The sequence below is a fragment of the Lepus europaeus genome, chromosome 10 (genome assembly GCF_033115175.1).
Source record: "Lepus europaeus isolate LE1 chromosome 10, mLepTim1.pri, whole genome shotgun sequence".
NCBI classification, from domain to species: Eukaryota; Metazoa; Chordata; class Mammalia; order Lagomorpha; family Leporidae; genus Lepus; species Lepus europaeus.
The window spans coordinates 87,387,053-87,410,006 of record NC_084836.1 but is presented as its reverse complement, the minus strand read 5'-3'; the positions used below and the strand labels follow the sequence as shown (position 1 = coordinate 87,410,006).

At 41.5% G+C, this 22,954-nt stretch overlaps 1 protein-coding gene across 6 annotated transcripts in view; it reads right to left on the bottom strand.

Annotated features, from left to right (window-relative positions):
• Positions 1 to 22,954, bottom strand: part of TASP1 (taspase 1) — a 274,377-nt gene that overhangs the window by 51,823 nt on the left and 199,600 nt on the right. For all 6 annotated transcript variants that reach the window (XM_062203858.1, XM_062203859.1, XM_062203857.1 and 3 more), the window contains one exon: positions 5,424 to 5,534. In XM_062203858.1, the coding sequence (XP_062059842.1) occupies positions 5,424 to 5,534 (111 nt within the window). The remainder of the gene's footprint in view (positions 1 to 5,423; positions 5,535 to 22,954) is intronic.

Here is a 22,954-nt window from a genome sequence, read left to right as displayed (position 1 = left end):
TGTGTGTACTGGGTTCTAGTCCCAGTTGCTCCTCTTCCAGTCCAGCTCTCTGCTGTGGCCCAGGAAGGCAGTGGAGGATGGCCCAAGTACTTAGGCTCCTGTACCTGCGTGGGAGACCAGGAGGAAGCACCTGGCTCTTGGCTTCAGATCAGTGCAGCGCACCGGCCATAGCGGCCATTTGGGGGGTGAACCAACGGAAGGAAGACCTTTCTCTCTGTCTCTCTCTCTTATTGTCTAACTCTGCCTGTCCAAAAAAAAAAGTACATAAACTTCTCTTAATTTCCATAGTTAAAGAAGTGAAGGATGGCTGACAGACATTATGTAAAATTAGTAAATCAAGACATGGTGTGTTAAAAAACAACAACAAAAACATCAATCCTGTTAAGAATTGGGCAAAAAGAACTCAACAGAAAGTTGTCAAAAAAAGAAACACAAATGGTCAACAAATATATGAAAAAAATGTTCAATAACCCTAGGCACCAGGGAAATGCAAATCAAAACCACAATGAGTATCACCTCATTCCTTTCAAAATGGCTATTATCCAAAAGACAATAGAGCAAAAAATGCTGATGAAGATGTGAAAAAAGGGGAACTTTTTTTTTTTCTTTCTAAGATTTACTTATTTATTTGAAAAACAGAGTTACAGAGAGGCAGAGAGAGATCTTCCATCTGCTGGTTCACTCCCTAGATGGGCCACAATTGCTGGAGCTGTGTCAATCCTAAGCCAGGAGCCTGGAGCTTCTTCAAGGTCTCCCATGTGAGTGCAGGGGCCCAAGGACTTGGGCCATCTTTTACTGCTTTCCCAGGCCGCAGCAGAGAGCTGGATAGGAAGTGAGCAGCTGGGACTCGAACTGGCACCCACACAGGATGCCTATATGGTATGCCGGCACTGTAGGTGGCAGCTTTACCCCTTAAGCCACAGCGCCAGCCCCAGAAAGGGGAACTCTTACACACTGTTGGTGGGAACCTAAATTAGTGTAGCCACTGTGGAAAATAGTTTGTAGATTTCTTTAAAACTAGAAATAGATCTGCCATATAATCCAGCAATTCCACTACTGGGTATATACCCAAAAGACATGCTTACACTGTACCAAAGAGATACCTGCACCACCATTTTCATAGCAGCACTGTTCACAATAGCCAAAATCTAGAATTAACCAAAGTGTCCAATATTAGATGAATGGATGAACAAAATGTGGCATGTGTACACACACATACACACTGAAATATTCACCTATAAAAAATGAATGAAATTCTATCATTTGCATCAAAATGGTTGGAACTAGAAGAAATCATGTTGAGTGAAATAAGTCAGAAAAAGACAAATATCTCAATGTTCTCCTTTACATGTGTGAGCTGATTTAAAAAAAAAAAAAAAAGGTAATGCCTCTATATCAGTTTTGCTGTAACTACAGTGTATTGTCAAAGTGTTTAAAATCTTAGTCAAATGAATTTTTAAGAATCATAGAGCACTACAGTTTTAATGATTTTATAACTGTCTTAAATTTTACTTAAAAAAAGAAAATTTATATAGGTGAAGTTGAACATCTTTTCAGTCAGTTATTGTTTATAGGCCTTGTCTATTTTCCCACTTAACTGTGGTCTTTTTACTTTGTTCACTGAACTTGTTATTTAGTGCAACATTAAGCATTTGAATACAGTGTAAATTTTAAAATGTTATCTCAAAAATATTTTTAAGTGGTGTGTTAAAAGTTGCAAAATTAAAATATGTTATCCCAAGCTGGAGTTGAATTCCAACAAAAATCAGCAGGGAAGAAGACTAGCATGTAACGCAAGCTCTGTTTTCAATTGTTTCATGAGTTGGAAGTCTTCAGTTCTGACCACATTTGACAAGAGGCGAGCCTCAGAAAAGAATTGTGACACTCCTTCCTAGGAATAATATATAAAGCAGTTTTAGTAACTTCTCCCTTCCTAATACTGAAGGTTATTCTGCTGAGTTTTTATAGAAATCCAGGTATATCCTCTGCATATTTTAAAACCAATTCTTCACTATCTAAATGTGGAATAAAAGTCAAAGGAATCAACAATGATTAAGATACCAAAGCCAAGCGCTATATTTGTGCAGATTTAACAAAAGATGATCATTTGAAACAAACATCTCATTGAGGCATCTATTTGATGCAGTGGTTAAAACACCAGTTGGGATATCTGTAGCCCATATCAGAGTATCTGGGTTTGAACCAGAACGCCACTGCTGATGCTAGCTTCCTGCTAATGCACATCCTGGAAGACAATGGTGATAGCTCAAGTATTTGGGTCCCTGCCACCCACATGGGATTGATTCCTGGACTCCTGGTTCACACCTGGCCCAGGGCCAGATATTAAAAGACATTTGGGGGCTGGTGCTGTGGTGCAGTGGGTTAAAGCCCTGGCCTAAAGTGCTGGCATCCCATATGGGCACCGATTCTAGTCCCAGCTGCTCCTCTTCTGATCCAGCCTTCTGCTACGGCCTGGGAAAGCAGTAGAAGATGGCTCAAGTCCTTGGCCTCCTGCATTCACATGGGAGAACAGGAAGAAGCTCCTGGCTCCTGGCTTCAGATCGGCGCAGCTCTGGCCATTGCAGCCATCTGGGGAGTGAACCAGCAGATGGGAGACCTTTCTCTCTATTTCTACCTCTCTCTGTAACTCTTTCAAATAATAAAATAAATCTTTAAAAAAAAAAAAAGACATTTGGGGGCCGGCACTGTGGTACAGCAGGTAAACGCTGTTGTCTGCAGTGCCAGTATCCCATATTTGTGCAAGTTCAAGTCCTGGCTGCTCCACTTCCAATCGCTCTCTGCTATGAACTGGGAAAGCAGTAGAAGATGGCCTAAGTGCTGAAACCCTGCAGCCACGTGGGAGACCTGGAAGAAGCTCCTGGCTCCTGCCTTCGGAATGGCCCAGCTCCAGGCATGGCGGTCATTTGGGGAGTGTAACCAGCAGATGGAAGATCTCTCTTTCTCTCTTTCTGCTTCTGCCTCTGTAACTCTGCCTTTCAAATAATAAATAAATAAATCTTTTAAAATCTTTTGGCTGGCGCCGTGGCTTAACAGGCTAATCCTCCACCTTGCAGCGCTGGCTCACCGGGTTCTAGTCCCGGTTGGGGCGCCGGATTCTGTCCCGGTTGCCCCTCTTCCAGGCCAGCTCTCTGCTATGGCCCGGGAAGGCAGTGGAGGATGGCCCAATGCTTGGGCCCTGCACCCGCATGGGAGACCAGGAGAAGCACCTGGCTCCTGGCTTTGGATCAGCGAGATGCGCCGGCTGCAGCGGCCATTGGAGGGTGAACCAATGGCAAAAAAAGGAAGACCTTTCTCTCTGTCTGTCTCTCTCTCACTATCCACTCTGCCTGTCAAAAAAAAAAAAAAAGAATTTTTTTTTTTTTTATAAAGACATTTGGAGAGCAAACTGGCAGATGGAAGATCTCTCTCTCTCTCCCCTCTCTGCTTTTCAGATAAAATAAAAAATTAAAAAAAAAAAAAACACAAACCCTCCCTTGAGACACCTTGTATCAGGTACTGTGAGTAGAAAGAGTCTAGGCAAAAGGTTGGTGGTCACAGTTCAAGTGGAAAAAAGGAACTTTTATATAAATCTCCACTTTTGTTCTTTGAAGAATGACTGAAGAGATTCTGTGAAAATGCTTTGAGCTTCTACAGAAAAAAAAAAAAACTTTTTATGGCCATATTATTTTATAAATGAATAGAATTTTAGAGTATAAAAACACTTGTACTACAGCATTTAAAACAATCATACAATACAGTTAAGACACCATCCATACTTTACATAGGAAATTTATAGGCAGATTTAACCATCATAGCCCCTGTGGATGAACTACAAATGATCTTCAAAAAGTCAGTGGAAAATACCTATTATGGAAAAACTACACACTTCTTTCTTAATTTCATTTTTCAAAGAAATTTTTGAAGTTTCCACAAATAATTCTTTTTAAAAAAATTAAGAAGGGATTAATATATACTGCTATATACAACTGAATATTATGCATCAATAAAAATGAACAATTAGCATGCCTGCCACATTTAGCATGGATAAATCTAAAAGGCTTAATACTGACTGAAGACCAGACACAAATGGTTCATATTCTATGACTTCATTTACATAAAATACGGAACCAGGCAAAACTAAACCATGGTGTTAGAAGTCATCACGTTGGCTACCACTGGAGCACACAGAGATAGGAAAGGGGTCACAAGCTGGTTTTGGGGTAAAATTCTGTGGTTTTTTTGTTTTTTTTGTTGTTGTTGTTGTTTTGTTTTGACAAGTAGAGTGGATAATGAGAGAGAGAGAGAGAAAGGTCTTCCTTTTGCCGTTGGTTCACCCTCCAATGGCCGCACTGTGCTGATCCAAAGGCAGGAGCCAGGTGCTTCTCCTGGTCTCCCATGGGGTGCAGGGCCCAAGCACTTGGGCCACAGCAGAGAGCTGGCCTGGAAGAGGGGCAACTGGGACAGAATCCGGCGCCCTGACCGGGACTAGAACCCAGTGTGCTGGCACCGCTAGGCGGAGGATTAGCCTGTTAAGCCACGGTGCCAGCCAAAATTCTGTTTTTAATCTGGATGCTGGTGGGTTCGCTTGGTGAGAAGTCATCAAGCAGTTCCTGCTATGACTTTTCTGAATGTATGTATACTTCCATTAAAAAGTTAATTTAATAAAATCACCTAAAGAGTCCCTCCTAGCTTAGGTGTTACCTTTAGAAAGACTGTTTTACAGTGTCCCCTCTCGATGGACAGCTTTGAAACAAGCAACCCAATGGGCAGAGATAGCCCCACAAGTCCACACCTCGGCCAATAGAGGGTAGGCTGGGTTTCATCCCCATTGGTGTGCTTGGCCAGATGAAAAATCACACATCTGGATGGATGTCTGTAAATCTGTAGACACTGGTTTCACTCTCCCTCATCACAGTTTTATGAGGAGGGCAGGGCAGACATCCTTATTTTACAGATGAGGAAGTGGTAGACAACAGTTAAGACCAATGCACAAAGGCATCCCAGCTACTCAGTCATGTAGCCAGGACTAACTGCTAGGCTCTTCACATGGTTCTGACCCTTTCAGGGAAAGGGAACAGGAACAGGCCTCTATTTACACTTCCGTGTACACAGTTATGGGTCACCTGAATGTTTTGTGGAATCAATCACACAGGAGATGAACACATGGTCCAATGTTCTCTTAATACTGGGCTTTTAGCAAAAGTCCTGGGTTCTGAATCCAGTTGAAAAATATGCTCTGAGCATGTACTTAAAAATTAACATTCATCTTTTATATGTTTACCCATGGCAAAAGATCAGAATATAAATGTTTAGGTATCACCAGTGCATCCTGACCCTACCAGAGCTTTCAATTAGTAACTTAAAGATATATATTTTTTCATGTCTTAGAAAAATTGAAAACACACACATTATCTCCAACTTACCTAGAAGTGTCTGCTTATTTTGGGATGAGTCAGCCTCTGCAGAACATCTGCATGATCGGAGAACAATCACTCCACCAAGCACACCGTCTTCACTGGCAAGGAAAGGTGAACCTGTGCAGAAAGGACTGGTGTTTATTTTTCAGTGACTTTTATTCTTTTAATTGTTTGACTGTCAATTTGATTACTAGAAAAAAATGTGGTACGAATAAGACCTTGAAAGATGCCCATTTCCAACAATCATTGTTCATATTCATATAGACTTGATGGCAAAGACAGGCTTATGCCTGAACAGGGGCCATTTGGCAAAGACACTGCCAGATGCCACCAATAAGACCTGAGTAGGGGATGGTGCACCATGGTATTCAGAATGGAACTGGAAATATTACCAGATTAAAGGACCAAAACACAAATACAGGGGGAAATGCTCAATGATTCTTTTTGATCAACTCTTAGGGATCACTTACCAGGCTCTCCCTGCTGTCAGGGGCATGCCACCAAAAGCTTTGATTTACTACCTTAAATTCAATTTTAAACAATAAGCCACAAACTTTATTACAAACATTTAAAAATGCTCCTAGTAGTTTACACAAATAAGGGTGATACTGTATTTCTATTATGAGAGTCTAGTGGTTAGAAATAGCCTTGAGATATCACACACTGCAAGCGTTTCAAGAACATTACATTTTAAAAACCTTCATTTTTCTTCCCTAACGACATCTTCAACATCTGGCAAAGCAAGTTAGCACGTGGAGAACAAATGCAAAACTAACCCATGAACTATCAAACAAAGTGGTAAAAATAAAAAATCAACTAAATTGGATTTGGGGGAAGTTTCTGGTTAAACTTAGTATATTAAATGCATGGGTTTATCTCCATTCCCACCCCAAATCCCAGTGAACTTAGAGGAAAGAAAGAAAAAAGGCACGACTCAATAAGGGCAGAGAAAAGGCAGTCAAGGAAAAACAGTGAACTTTCTGAAAAGTGGGAAGAAGATGAACAAGTAGTTGCTCATCTAACAGACCCAGGAAAGCTAAATCCTGTGTTCCCATGGGATAGGAAGAACATGGAGTAGGAAGCATCTACAAAAAACCACCCATTTTCACCATAAAATCCCAATACAATTAGAAATTGGAAATTTCAAGTACTTTCAAAGGCAGAGGAACAGGACAAAGATAAAATATAAAGATGATTGATTAACAGTGTCTCCAAGAATTTTCTAGACCAGCAGTCAGAAACTATGGTCTGTTAACAATAGTTTGGTGGAATTTTTTTTCCCCTTTATTTTTACATTTTAAATATTTGGTGTGAAAATATGAGAAGAAAGGAGGAGGAACCAGGGCCAGTGTTTTGGCATAGCAGGTTAGGATGCCTGCAATGTCAGCACTCCCTAGCAGAGTGCCAGTTCAGGGGTCAGCAGTGTGGCTGCGTAAGTAAAGCTGCTGCCCGTGACACTGGCAGCCCAAAATGCTGCTGGTTTGTGTCCTGGCTATTGCACTTCCTATCCAGCTCCTACCGCTAACGGCCTGGAAAAAGCAGTGGAAAGATAGCCTGAGTTTTAGACAACTGCCATCTATGTGGGAGACCCTAAGGAAACCCCAGGCTCCTAGCTTTGGCATGGTTCAGCCCTAGTGGTTGCAGAAATCTGGGGAGTAAACCAGTGGATGGAAGATCTCTCTTCCTCCACACCCTCCTCCCTAGAACTCTGCCTTTCTAATTAACAAATAAATCTTTAACAACAACAACAAACATTAAAAAAAGTATAGAGTGCCAGTTTCAGTCCAGGCTGCTCCACTTCTGATCCAGCTTTCTACTAATGTACCTGTGAAGGTAGCAGATAATGACTCACGTACTTGGGCCCCTGCAACCCATGTAGGACGCCCAGATAAAGTTTCTGGCTCCTGGTTTTGTCCTGACCCAGGTCAGACCACTGCAGCCAATTGGGGACTAAACCAGCAGAAGGAATATCTCTCCCACATCCCACCACACTCACCATCCCCTTCACTCTTTACTCTGGTACTCAAGCAAATAAATACAGCTTAAAGGAAAAAAAAAAAAAAGGAAGAGGAAGAAGAATATTTAACAAAAACTAAAATACAGATAGCTCTAGTCCTTTTACAAAATAGTTAACAATCCCCAGATCTGGAGCACAAGGTTCCTGCCTGGAGAGGAAGTTATTCCTCCCTAACCCTGGAGAATCCAAGAAAATTACTCTGGAAACTAGACAAGACAGGCTTGAGGCACATGGACACCAGGCTCAGCTCAGGGCAGGAAAGAGGTTACACACTCACCAGAGAATGAGTCAAGTACTTGGAGGCCTTAAAACCCACATTGGAGACCCAGATGGAGTACCTAGTTTCTTGCCCTGATCTGGCTCAGCCCTGGCTGTTGCAGGCATTTGGGGAGTGAACTAATGAATGGGATCTCTTTCTCTCTCTCTCCCTCTCTCCCACCCTCCTATTCTTTTTCTCTCTCCCACCTTCCCTCCCTCCATAACTTTCTCCCTCTCTCTTCTTAAAAAAAGAAGATGGGGTTGCTATTCAGCTGATTGGTTATGGTTGCTATCACTACTAGTTAAGTCTCTGACAAAAAGTATATTTTGGGGGCCTGCAGTGGCGTATTGGGAAAACCAGCCACCTGCAGTCCTGGCTGCTCCTCTTCCAATCCAGCTCTCTACTATGACATGGAAAAGCAGCAGAAGATGGCCCAAGTGCTTCAGCCCCTACACCTCGGTGAGAGACCCAGAGAAAGCTCCTGGCTCCTGGGTTCAGATCTGCCCAACTCTGGCCTTTGCAGCCATTTGGGGAGTGAACCACCAGATGGAAGACTTTTCTCTCTGTCTCTCACTCCTCGATCTGTAACTCCACTTCACAAATAAAATAAATAAATCTTTTTTAAAAAATATAATTTCAATTCATTATTTTATTTCTAAAAATGTACTATGAAAATCACACATACAGGTTTTAAATACAGTATCAAAAAGATGTACAAGTATAATGAAAGTATATGTCTAATTCACAATATATCCCACATAGGTGAATACCACCAAAAGTTCCTTGTATATTCTTTTGGAAATTATCCAGATATAGACATGTATCCTTTTTCAGTTTTTCACTTAATGGAGACACGTTACACAAACTATTCTGCATTTGAATTTTAAAATTCAACAATACAATCTGGAGATCCTCCTACATCAGCACATACAAATTTAGCTCCTACTTTTTGACAATCAATATGCTCTTGGACACTGGTGTATATTGTATGCCATCACCTCTTTAGTTCTCTACTGATGGACTTTCAGGTTATTTCCACTTTGGTTTTTGCTATTATAAGTAATGCTGCAGTGAACATTTGGATTTATTTACCTTTTATACATACACATATGTATCCACAGGATACATTTAACAAATGTAGAGTTAATGAATCAGTTAATATATCCATTTCAATTATTTGCTACAGATTTCCAAACTGCCTCCCGAAAATTTATAACTACAAGCATTTGTTTGAGAGCATCCAATTCCCTTTAAACTTATGAAAACGGGGCATTAGCTGACTCATTATCACAAGTGGTATCTCACTATCTCCATGATCTGAATTCATGTAATTATGAATGAAATTAAATACTTATATGTTTACAAACCATCTGCTTTTACCTGTGAGTTGTCTTCGTATCTGTGGCATACAATATCAGCTGCCTATCTATTATCCACTCTCCCTGTCTTCCTCAGAGAAAAATTTCTAATTTTACTTGGGGCAGAAATGTGCCAGATTCCCAAACTGCTTTGCAGCTGATAAGCCACATGGCCGAGTTTCTAACACAGCTTGTTAAAGGACAGAGCCAACAGCAGGCATCTTCTTGGCTAGCACGTCTGCCTCAGATGCAATGTCTAGGAAGTGGAATAGATATCTCAGGGACATGAAGAACAAAGGCAGGCAGGGAGACAATCTAAGCCCCTGTAGATGCACTCTGGAGAACCTGTGCCAGTCAGGAAAGTGGACTTGCTTTCAGGGTTGTTATGTGAAAAAATTAAAGCACTCATTTTCTTAAGTGTTCCTAGCTGTCTTTTTGTCATGTCAATCCATCATAATCCCAAATGAACATTTCCTTTATCCACTTCCTTATTAGGTTCATAAAGTCTTTTTTCTTCCTAATTTGCTACATTCTGAGGCAATAAGTCCATGGCCATACATGTTGTAATTATTTTCTAAATTCACATGGTATTTTTAAATTTTTGTCTATGACTTTTTTAGGGGAAGTGGTAGTAGAGAAGTTTTTGATATTTTATAGTCATATTTGTCAATCTATTTCCTTCAAGACTTTTGTGTTAAAGGTTTTACCAGAAAAGCATCCTTGACTGAAAATTATGAAAATAACTTGTAAAGTACTAACAGAAAATGTGAACGAACTTTAATTATGAAACTGCAGTTCTTCCAGAATTAGCTTTAATATGAAGAATGCAGTGGAGCTCTAGTTTTTGGTTTTTTTCCCCCAAAACAGTAAGTCAACTAACCAACTAATAGTAAGTCAACTAATCTGTTGGAAAATTCATCTCTTACCCATTGGTTTAAAATATCTTTAGCATATATGAAATTCTCACATTCATTTGCATCTATAACTACATTATTCTGTTGCACTGATGAAACTATTCTAATATAGATATTGAATTACATTAATTATTATAGCTTTACAATATATTCTATCTGACTGGGCCAGTACATTCTCACTATTCATCATTTTCACATTATTCGTTTCTGATTTCATGATTATTCCACATGATTTAAAAAATACTCTTGCTTTCCACTCTCACTGGAAGTTTCATGTAGACAGTTTAATTAACTGTGATTTTTCTTAAGAGTCAGGAAGTCCCAGGGCAGGTGTTGTCTTGCAGCAGGTTAGGCCATAGCTTGGAATGCCCACATTCCATGTCTGAGTGCCTGGGGTCAAATCCAGTCTGTGTTTCTGACCTAGTTTCTTGCTAATGCACCAGGGAGACAAGATGATGGCCTAAGTACTTGGGTTCCTGCTACTCCCATAGGAGAACCATATGGCATTCTTGGCTCCTGGCTTTGGCCTGGCTCAGCCACAGCCATTGTGGGAATATGGTGAGTGAACCAGAAAATGGAAGACATACTCTCTCAATCTCCCAATTCCCCTTCCCCCACCCTGTCACACTTCTCTCTCTGTTTCTCCCTTTCTCTGTCATTCTGCCTTTCAAATAAATAAATAACTTATTTTTTAAGATTTATTTATTTATTTGAAAGTCAGAGGTAGACAGGGAGGAGAGGCAGAAAGAGAGAGAGAAGTCTTCCGATGGTTCACTCCCCAATTGGCCACAGTGGCCAGAGCTGCGCAGATCCGAAGCCAGGAGCCAGGAGCCCCTTCTGGTCTCCCACATGGGTGCAGGGGCCCAAGGACTTGGGCCATCTTCTACTGCTTCCCCAGGCCACAGCAGAGAGCTGGATCAGAAGTGGAGCAGGCCGGTGCCGCGGCTCACTAGGCTAATCCTCCACCTTGCGGCGCCGGCACACCGGGTTCTAGTCCCGGTTGGGGCACCAATCCTGTCCCGGTTGCCCCTCTTCCAGGCCAGCTCTCTGCTGTGGCCCGGGAGTGCAGTGGAGGATGGCCCAAGTGCTTGGGCCCTGCACCCCATGGGAGACCAGGAGAAGCACCTGGCTCCTGCCATCGGATCAGCGCGGTGCGCCAGCCGTAGCGCGCCTACCGCGGCGGCCATTGGAGGGTGAACCAACGGCAAAAGGAAGACCTTTCTCTCTGTCTCTCTCTCTCACTGTCCACTCTGCCTGTCAAAAATAATAATAAAAAAAAATTAAAAAAAAAAAAAAAAGAAGTGGAGCAGCTGGGTCTCGAACCGGCGCACATATGGTATGCCGGTGCCTCAGGCCAGGGAGTTAACCCGCTGTGCCACAGCGCTGGCCCCAATAAATAACTTTTTAAAAAGAGCTGGGAAGTACTAACAAACTTTCTCAGAAAAATCTAACCATAAAATCAGTTATATTCTTGCCATCCAAAATTCTGAGGCCATGTGCATTTTTTTGACCAAAACAATGTGACATGGTACCTTTAAAATAAAACAGTCAATCATACTTCCTGATTTTCAAAGGGCCTCCTGTGCCTTTGAACAGGTAAGTTTCTCCGTAGAATGCCTTTTAAGATACACACTTGGCATGAAAAAACATTTTTTTTCTTTATGCTGTTATTTTTCTTCCAATTCATGCTATCTTGTTTTCCAAAGGCTACAATCCCCATCCATAAGATTCCTAAATCAAGAAAATCATTCCCAGTAACACTCAGCCTTCTCCCACAAAAACAAACAAAATGAAACAAACACTCCTCGGTTCTAGAGAGGTTAGTAAGTTGTCTGTGAGTGAGAAGAAAAACATCCTGGACTGGAAAAAAATTTAGGAAGAGTAATCATTAAGTATATGAAAAACTTCATTGATTCTGTGCTTAAAAGACGTAAAAGCATGTTAAAAAGTCTGGGAGAATATAGTATATGCTAACTAAATTCTAGATCCCATATATGTTTAAAATCTTATGGTAGGCAGGCGCTGCGGCTCAATAGGCTAATCCTCCGCCTTGCACACCGGGTTCTAGTCCCGGTCGGGGCGCCAGATTCTGTCCCAGTTGCTCCTCTTCCAGGCCAGCTCTCTGCTGTGGCCCGGGAGTGCAGTGGAGGATGGCCCAAGTGCTTGGGTCCTGCACCCCATGGGAGACCAGGAGAAGCACCTGGCTCCTGCCTTTGGATCGGCACGGTGCGGCCATTGGAGGGTGAACCAACGGCAAAAGGAAGACTTTTCTCTCTGTCTCTCTCTCTCTCTCTCACTGTCCACTCTGCCTGTCAAAAAAAAGAAAAAAAAAGAAAGAAAGAAAGAAAGGAAGGGAGGGAGGGAGGGAGGAAGGAAGAAAACCTTACGGTACCTACAATATAGCCCAAAGGACCTGAGTTCACAAGTAATGCCTTTAGCTTCAATAGGGTTGTGCTGGAGGACTTGGTAAATAGTCAGTAAGATTAAATAATGTAGATTAGCACCTGGAAATACACAGGACTGTCTCCACCAACCACTGCACAAAGACTCTCAAAGGACGACAGACCCTTAAGAACATTATAGGCTCACCTGCTCCTACCTGTTCTGCATTTATCCTTCTCTAAGTTGTTTCCTTATATACCTGACATGAGCAAACTACTCATTTTTATTTTGTAAGGTCTGATCCTGTTCTTTGCACACAGAAGCACATAACTTCCAGCAATCTTTTAATTCCAAGAAGAGTCAGTTTAAAAGTAGTTCTATGTGTTCTCATGAACTTTGCCTTTAAATAATTGAATAAATCAATCTGTCTTATTGTGGCAAAAAGGTCTTCAATTCTCTACAAAGCTGATAAAACAATGTTGTTGATGTTCTGGTGCCTATAAAGTTTTTAGATGTCTCAGTATATTTTATTTTTATTATCGAGATAAAAGATTATACAATCATATGACTATACATGCATATTATCAATGCTTGAGATTCCAACTCTAGAAACATCACAATGTTCTCACTGTGAACTTTAGATGAAGCTGTCATGTATCTCCATATGGTGAGCCACTGTATCTTGAACCCATAATAGGGAGTCATACTTAAATGCAAAAGTACATTTAAACACAAGGCTAGAACTCATTTAGATGATGTATCGATGCACTGATATGGAACATAATTCTGTAAGTATTCCATATTAAACACCTGGTCTCTATTCAACACTCTCCTAGGCAGTGCAGAACACAGCTAAAATAAGAAAAATTTTTCTTGAAAAATTTAACAACCCTATTGCCCAAATGCAATTTATTTAGATAAAAGCTGGAGATCAGCCTATAGTATTATATATTAAATTTTACACATACAAATTTATAATACATATACTACACAGATACTATAAATATATACACATTCCACTAGAATGTAAAGGCAACTAGAATGTTCACATGCACAACCTAGAACGTATGAGACACGCAGCAGTTGATCAATAAATATCTATTAGATAAATAAATGGAAAGCCCAATAGTAGGACTTACATTAGGTATTCAAGGACTCAAGAAGGGCACATATACTTTATCAAGAAAAGACCTCAGAGTGGAAGCAGGAATTTGTCCTCAGACAATGGGTTGAACTTGGGTCTAATATCACGTCACTTAGCAAGCACTAGAATGAAAAGTCACAGCTATTGATTATCTGGACAAGGTGACCTGAGAAAGGTCACAGAGAAAAGTGCACAATGCTCAGAATATGGCACATACATAATATCTGCTACATGATCTGGGCCTACAGAAAGGCTGAAAAGCTGCTTGGCCTTGGGAATGTAAAGAAATGTTCCTAATACAAGCAAGCACTGAGGGGGGGGGGGGGGGAGAACATCTAGTTCTGGACATAGAGTATAGGTCTGCCAAAGCAAGAAGTTAAAAAGAGGAGCCAAAATGAGAAAGGATGGGAGCAAAATTTGGAGATCCAAGAAACACAGATACAGAGAACACCCAAGGCTACTCAGGAAGAAAAACAACATGAAAAGAAACAAGTCAAACTGATGAAACTGAAAAGATAAGAGAAGAATGATGAGGAACTGGTGGTCCAGAACAGGTTAACTTGCTGGAATGGGAAGAGCAGTGGAAGAAACCTGAGTAATCTTAAGGCGAAAAGAGAAGGAAGGATTAGGTGACAACTGTAAGACACAACCAGGCTGGCACTGTGGCACAGTGGGTAAAGCTGCTGTCTGCAGTGCCAGCATCCCATATGGGCTGCTCCACTTCCGATCCAGCTATCTGCTATGGCCTGGGAAAGCAGTGGAGGATGATCCAAGTCCTTGGAACCCTGCACTCGCATGGGACACCAAGAAGAAGCTCCTGGCTCTGGGCGTCAGATCAGCCCAACTCTGGCCATTGCGTCCATTTGGGGAGTGAACCAGCAGATGGAAGATCTCGATCTCACTCTCTGCCTCTGTAACTCCACCTTTCAAATAAATAAATAAATCTTTAAAAAATATATGACACAACCAATTAAGGTCAAGAAGATGATGTCATTTCTAAGGTCACATTACTTAGGGACTTAATACTCTAATGGAGTTCCAACATTTTTTTTTAACTTTTATTTAATGAATATAAATTTCCAGTGTACAACTTATGGATTACAATGGCTTCCCCCTCCCATAACTTCCCTCCCACCCGCAACCCTCCCCTCTCCTGCTCCCTCTCCCCTTCCATTTGCATCAAGATTCATTTTCAATTCTCTTTATATACAGAAGATCAATTTAGTATAAAGATTTCAACAGTTTGCACCCACATAGAAACACAAAGTGAAACATACTGTTTGAGTACTAGTTATAGCATTAAATCACAATGGACAGCACATTAAGGACAGAGATCCCGCATGAGGAGCAAGTGCACAGTGGCTCCTGTTGTTGACCCAACAAATTGACACTCTAGTTTATGGCGCCAGTAACCACCCTAGGCTGTCATCATGAGTTGCCAAGGCTATGGAAGCCTTCCAAGTTTGCCGACTCTGATCATATTTAGACAAGGTCATAAAAGACAGAGTGAGGATAGTAACCAATGATCCTAAGAGTGGCATTTACCAGGTTTGAACAATTATACAGCATTAAGTGGGGAAGAGGACCATCAGTACACACAGGTTGGGAGTAGAGCCATTGGTGGTAGAGTAGAGGTTATGATTATGAAGGAATGAGGCCCAAGTGCACTAGACAGGGCCTAGAACAAAGGACAGAGTCGTTATTAGAGGAGCTAAGAAAGGTGCTGTCTAAGCTACAATTAAGTTTTCTGATTGAGAGGCAAATAGAACCTGATAGAAGGGGCTTGATAATAATCTGGTGGGCTTTAGGCCTTGTAAATTAAGAGGCCCAGACCTATCTATCTCTTCGCATGGGGTATATCCTAAGGGAGGTGTGAACCTCCTAGGGGAAGGCACTCTGTTGACTTTCATTACTTGGCTGGCCTGGGAGGAGAGCTGGCCAGGTAAAGGCAAGGGGCATCTCTAACAAGAAATTTACAGTTCTGAATGCAATGTTGCTGACCCTACTTGACCATCCTTTCAGCTGCAGTGGTCACTTTGGAAGTTGGGCTGAGTGAAGGGCTTTTCAGCTTAGAGCCAATAAGATCTGTGGCTCTGACCTGGGCATCCTTCGACTCCAGGGCAGGTCCATTTCCAGTGATCCAACTCTTGGCAGAGCTGCCAGGGCTCTTCACAAGCTGACTTCTGCTGAAGCCCAGGCTTACCACATTGAAAGCCACTGCAGTGGACTGGCCTGTTGGGTCTCCTTGAGGGCAGATCACTGTACACATCAGCCAGTAATAGGCCTGCCACCCATTGCTTCTGATGCCTAGCTTTCTTTTCCTCCTGGTTTGTGTTAAAGCAGACCAGAGGATGCAAGTCAAGGGAGTGCCCAAGTCCCATCTCTAATCTTCGGTGGCCTGAACTACAAGTCTATAGTCACAGGCATGTTCTGTAGTAGTTTTTCTAAGGTAGACAATGCCCATGAGGAAAATTATATTCTCACTTTAAAACTTTCTTTCCCTTTGGTCTCAAAGGGAGGTTTTTTCTACTTACTGTATACTTCGCTGATGGCGAAGTGAATCTAGCTATGAGATTATTATTTAAGTTCTTATTTTGGCTATGCTTTTACAGAAAAATGTTAGCCATCTCTTTTATAAGGTCTAAAGATTAAACTGTGCATCCTACAGATTCCTTCATAATAGAATTAGTTTCCTACCTTGCAGAGAATAGAGAAATGAAAGAACAAGTTGGGCTTAGAATAGAGAAATGAGGGAGCAAGTCCTAGATCGCTTAACATTTTTAGTTGTTTTAAAAATTCAAGCAAGCACATCAGAAGTGAGAAGCACATCATAACTATTCTTTTCCCACTGGGAATGTTACATGTTAGATTGTTTTGTTTTTTAGAATAAACAAAGCCTATATTGAAAGGGAGGGAGGATCACAAAAAAGTGACCCATCACCTGGAACAGTACATGGATAGTATCATTACTTTTCCTTCATTATTTATTCATTTATTTATTTGGTAAAGAGAGAGACAGATGAGAGCCCACATCCACTGGTTCACTTCCCAAATGCCCACCTGGGGCTGGGCCAGGGCCTGAGCCAGGCGTTGGAAATGCAATCCAGGTCTCTTATACAGGCAGCAGGCACCCTGAGCCATCACTGCTGCCTAGCAGGAGGCTAAAAGTTAGAGACAGGCATTGAACCTAGGCACTCCAAAGTGAGATGTAGGCATCCTAACTGGAGTTTTAACAGCAAAGACAAACACCTACCACTCTTCGCTTCTGTACTCAATGCCAGAAGATGGAGTCACACCAGTCAAAAAGACATACATAGTCCCAGCACACAGGGAGGTTACATTCTGATGGTGGAGAAAGTCAAACAACACACACACACACACACACACACTTAAGAGTGACAACAGTTCAAACCAGGTGCTCAGATGGAGACTGCAAGGGTGCTGGAAAAACACACTGTGGATGGGATGATGGCGTTTCAATTTTCCCTAAAGGATAAGGAAGAATGAAAAAGATAAAGATTAGGAAAAAAAGAACATTCTAGACAAATGAAATAGCACTGGACAAGGTCCTGAGGTACTAAAGAACCTGGATACTGGGGGGAGACAACCAAGAGGGCCAGCATAATGAGCAAGGGAGGAGAGTGGCAGCAATCACATCAGAGAGACCTGGACGTAGACTGCCTGTTATCCTCCTGAGAGTGGAGGGCCACCAAAGGGTAAGGACATCTGATTTATATTTTAAGAACACAAATCCTCAGACAAGGAATTCAAACAAGCTGAACTGTGGAGAGCAGACGGGGCTGAGGCAAGAGAAGAGGCAAGAGGACAGCTGAGGAGACTTCTGCGTGAGTTCAGATGAGTGTGGAGAGACATCTCCATGTCCCGACGGCCGGCCTCGCTTCCTCTGAACATGGGTGGTAAGGGGTGCCAGTAGCTGAGTGGACCATACCCCTCCCCGCAGTGCTGAGTATGTGCTGCAGCAGACACTGCGGAGAGCAGACGCAGGACAAGAAGCAAACTGACTGGGAACCTTAGCTTGGTGCTGTCCCGATGCGAGCTTTTGGGTCGCTGCTCCTCATCAGGCAGCTCCAGGGCTGCACTGGAATGTATGCAAAGGATTCCTGGCCTCGACCTGTCAGTTTAATCAAGTTATTTATATGTCCTCTGCTCATTACGTAATATCAAATGCAGTGCCCTGGGGACAGTTGTCAGAGAATTCTGGGCATAACAAGGTTGGCTATTTCCTGTGAAATTCCTTCCTTGGCTCAAGGCTTTGAATTCCTTCCCTTGTCAGTCCATCAGGGCCTGGTTTATCTCTGCAATTCCCTCCCTGTCCAATCCAGCAGAGCTCTAATTTGTTAACCTTAGGACATTGAGCAGGATCTATTTTTTGGTTTGTCATTTTTTACTAAATAAAGCCCTAAACGTTTTTTTCTTTTTCCCACTTTCATTGTGGAATTTTAGCTGCCCTGTTTAATTGCTTATTTTCACATTCTACACATGCCTACAAACCTTGGGCTGGGGAGAACATTTTACTATATCTAATAAATGAAAAAGAAGGAACTATAGAATTAAACCATAAATGTTTTCTTAAAGAGTGTCTGTTAGGGAAAAATGAGAACCATAATTTTAAGACTTTTCAAAACATTTTTAGATGTGAAACCTTATTCACAGAGAAGCTAGACAGATAGCAAAGGTAACTAAAAATTATTAACTCCTTCCCTTCAGTAGTATTGGTAAAAGTATCCCTACTAAAATTAGTATGATATCAGTGCCAATTTGATTTTTTTGGTCACCTTTGTGGTAATTTACAGATAGAGTTTGGTAGTCTACTGCTCATCTAAGAAAAATAAAATAGTAAAGAAAGATGAAATTAAAAAGCTTGTAGGAGCTGGCGCTGTAGCATATTAGCTAAAGCTGCCACCTGCAGTGCTGCCATCCCACATGGGTACTGGTTTGAGTCTCAGTTGTTTCACTTCATATCCAGCTCTCTACTATGGCCTGGAAAAACGCAGAAGATGGCCCATGTCCTTGGACCCCTGCATCCATGTGGGAGACCCAGAAGAAGCTCCAGACTCTTGGCTTCAGATCATCAAAGCTCTGGCCGTTACAGCAATTTGTGGAGTGAACCATTGGATAGAAGACCTCTCTCTGCCTCTGCCTCTCTGTAAGTCTGCCTCTCAAATAAATAAATAAATAAGTCTTTTAAAAAAATGGTTGTAGCAAAAAGAACCAAAAACAAAAGCAGATACCTAAGAGAGGGGAAAATAGGCAAAATAACTCAAATGCTTGATAGGATCCTGTGAATTATATACATTATGAAAACCTCATTTTAGATAAAACTTATATATATATATATGTGTGTGTGTGTGTATAAAATGGATGGCTTTAGAAAATCATAAATCAATAAATGATGCTTTATGCCCACAAAAAACTTTTATCTTCAAGAATTTTGTAGGGAAAAAGTAAAAGTACAAAGCCTTCTGGAGATCTACATGAAGGATCTTAATCCAAATTTACATGAAGAAAAATATTTTACAGGTTTTCTTTTTCCTTTACACAACACACAGATTGAATATAGAAAAGTCTCATAACTTTGGAAATAGCCATCAGCCATCTGAGATAATGCAAAAATATCACTCAATAATTTTGGGAAATCTACCTACAGATTAAATTTATTTATAAATGCAGACATTACAACATTCAAATTCATAAAGCTATGTTAATAAACTGGGATAAACACTAAAATATCACTCTAAGACTTTTGGGAATTCCATATAAGCCATTTCTGTTTTGGACCTACATCCCAGAAGGGAGTAATTACTAAAGGACAAAAAAGACGCTGTAACCACAGAATTGTCCAACAACACAGAAATCAAGTGAAGCACCACTGTGAAATTCATTAAAAAAAATTCTAAATTTGGGAGGGATGTTTTCACTTGTAAGTTTTCAATTATTGCATTGCCACCAAGAGAGACAACTAAATATAGCACAGTCAGTGGTGGTGCTCAAAACCTTAATCTGCTGTGCAACCAAAAAAGTTAATGTTAGAAATATTGGTCAATCCAAAACATTTCAAAACAGCACACATATTTTAGAACCACTTTTAACAAGAGCAAGATCTACATAGTCTGTTAAGTGAACAGAGTTGTTTTGATGGGGACTACCCTAAACGAAAGAGTGGAATAATTCAAATATTTTGTGTCCATAGTTAATTTAACGTATAAATTTCTGTACTAAAGAAAAGAACTGCCCACTTTCTTTGTACATCTGGTTGAATTCTTTCCTAGGACTCCTAAGCCCTGTGGCTATTTTATGCTCTTGTCAAAACAAAAACAAAAACCAGCAGATTTGGGGACTGCATGTCAACTTGCCAGCATACCTTGTTAGTGCTTGTTAGTTCAGGGCCTTCCACATTATTTTCTTTTTTTAAATTAAATTTTACTTGCCATTTTATTTAAAAGGTAGATAGAGATCTTCTATCCACCTACTCACTCCACCAATGCCCACAGTAACCAAGGTTGGACCAAGCCAAAACCAGGAGCCCAGAACTCAATCCTGATCTCCCCTGTGTGTTGTAGGGACCCAAGTACTTGAGCCATTATAAGATGTCTCCCCAGGTGAACATTAGCAGGAAGCTAGATCAGAAGCAGAGGAGCCAGGACTCAAAGTAGGCACTCTGAAAAGGCATACAGGCACTCCAAGAGGTATCTTAACAGCTGTGCCAAATGCCTGCCCCTATAATTTTCTTTCATATTTTAATTGTGATAAAGTTGGCATTGCTACATTTATTAGAGGTTTATAAAGTTTGAAATTTATACCAATATAACTAAATTTCCTCCTCCTTAGGGCTGATCACAGACCTTTAACCAGATTGGACTTTCATCTCATAACCATGTTCAGGTGGCAGTTCATCTGTTTTCCTCCAGAGGGCACCCCCATCACCACTCAAAGATTGATGTCTGAGGGTTCACTGTCCTTCTGATATCCATACCACCATAATTCCTAGAGATTCCATGATACATGGAGATTATCCTTCCAATTCCCTGGACTTTTAATTCTTTTTTGGTTTTTTTTACAACATTTTTATGTTATTCATTTGAAATGCAGAGTTACAGAGAGAGAAGAGACAGAGAGGCAGCAAGAGATATTCCATCTACTGGTTCACTCCTCATATGGCCCCAATAGCGAGGGCTGGCCCCGAAAAAAGTCAGGAACTTCTTCCAGGTCTCCCATGTGGGTAGAGAGGCCCAAGCACTTAGGCCAGTTTCTGCTGCTTTTCCCGGCACATTAGCAGGGAGTTGGATAGGAAGTGGAGCCACTGGGACTCAAACCTCTACCCATTTTGGATGTTGATGTCGCAGGCTTTACCTGCTACGTGGCCTCTTAATTCTATGGCCTCTTCTCTCCCAATAATCTTCTCCTCAACTCCATGTCTGCCATTCATTCCCCTTCTCACACCCTAATCTTATGACTTACCAATAACTTCACCTCTTCTGAGCACCTCACTAACAAGCATATCACTAACAACTCCTAAATTTCAAGTACACACCCTCAAATACCCATACTCCAGTAATTTTCAACTTTGATCCTCACTCCCCCTTCTCAAATCCTCACTTAGGTCATTAAGTGGACTAACATTCATGGTCCATCATTATAATTCCCTGCAGAAAAGGGCAGCAAAGTTGGCCTGCTCTTGAGCCATTGCACTTACCTGGCAAAACTCCAACCATAATGAAATCCTACTCTATGCCTGAATCCATAGCCAAAAGTGGCAGGAAAAAATTACACTACCATGCTAATCACTCTTTCTTTAAATCCATGGTCACTAACTTCAGTTTGGATCCTTAAGGCTTCCTGACAATCATCATACATTTCCTAAGTAGTCACCTATACTTTCTTGTTTTCCCTCAAATCTCTTCCTCCATCCCAACTCTCTGCAGCTCTCTTTCCCTCAGAAAAAGAAAAGCAATCATAGAGAACTTCCAAAAGCTTCCACCCCACCTAGATCCATGGACATGAATTCTCTCTTCCCTCCTATTACTACAGAAAAATTGTTCATGCTTCTCCAAGGTCAACTGTTCTACCTGTGCTCCAGTTTCATTCCTCACTCAAGGATCTGCACCTTTTCCATACACCCTTTAACATCAATAAGCTGTCTCCTGGATCTCTCATCTCGATCATTTACTCTAATTTCGCCTATGTACAAAACAAATTGACATCAGTTGTCTCCAATTTAGACAACGAAAACTCTTTCCCTCCAGCTGTCACCCCATTCTCTTCCTCTTTTTTTTTTTTTACAGGTAGAGTGGACAGTGAGAGAGAGAGAGACAGAGAGAAAGGTCTTCCTTTCCCGTTGGTTCACCCCCCAGTGGCCGCTGCGGTTGGCGCGCTGCGGCCGGCGCACCGCGCTGATCCGATGGCAGGAGCCAGGTGCTTATCCTAGTCTCTCATGGGGTACAGGGCCCAAGCACTTGGGCCATCCTCCACTGCACTCCTGGGCCACAGCAGAGAGCTGGCCTGGAAGAGGAGCAACTGGGACCGAATCCGGCAGAGGATTAGCCTCTTGAGCCGCGGTGCTGGCCCTCTTTCTCCTTTTAAGAAAACATATTCCTTGAAATATTTATCTCTACTCCCTATCTCCTATTTCTCTCTTCTCATTCTTTTCCCTTATCTACCCCAAACACGATGATAACCTGTACCACTTCATCCAAACCCTCTTTTCAAAGTCACCTATCTCTTCCAGGAGTACTAAAATCAATGAGATGAGCAGCCAGTCCTCACCTTATCAGCTATCAGTGGTGTTTGACTTGCTGCTGATTATTTTCCGCCACTTTAAAGCACTGACTTTATTTTACTCACAGGACTTCACAAGCTTCTGGATTTTCTCCAGAAACACTGGCTTCTCTGCCTCAACCTTGTTGCCAGTTCCTACTCAATTTCTTGACCTTAACTTTGAAATGTTCAAGGTTCTTCTATGCCTTCTCTCTTATGTCTGGATCCATTTCCCTAATCTCACACCATCCATCACTTTAAAAATATCATAGCATATTGTTATTTTCAGATTTATTCTAGAGCAGGCTTTGTCCCTTAACTAACGACTTACATATGCAATTGCCTAACTAACTTTTTCAACTGTTCATTTAATGAGCATTGCCTGGAAATCCTGATCTTCTTCACAAGATTTACTTCTCCTCCTGGAAACGTCAATCTTCTAGTTGCCCAAAACCTTTAAAGTCATCTTTGACCCCTCTCTTTACCTCTTATCCTATAATAACTGACTAGCAGATCATGTTGGTTTTATCTTCAAACACTAGTCAGGATCCAATCATTTTCACTTTCACCACCATCACTGTGGTCCAAGCCATTATTATCCCTTGACTGAATTAACCTAATAGCTTCCAATCGGGATTCTCAGGTTCAGCTTCCCCCAACCTTGGCCCAGACTACTGATGACACCCTA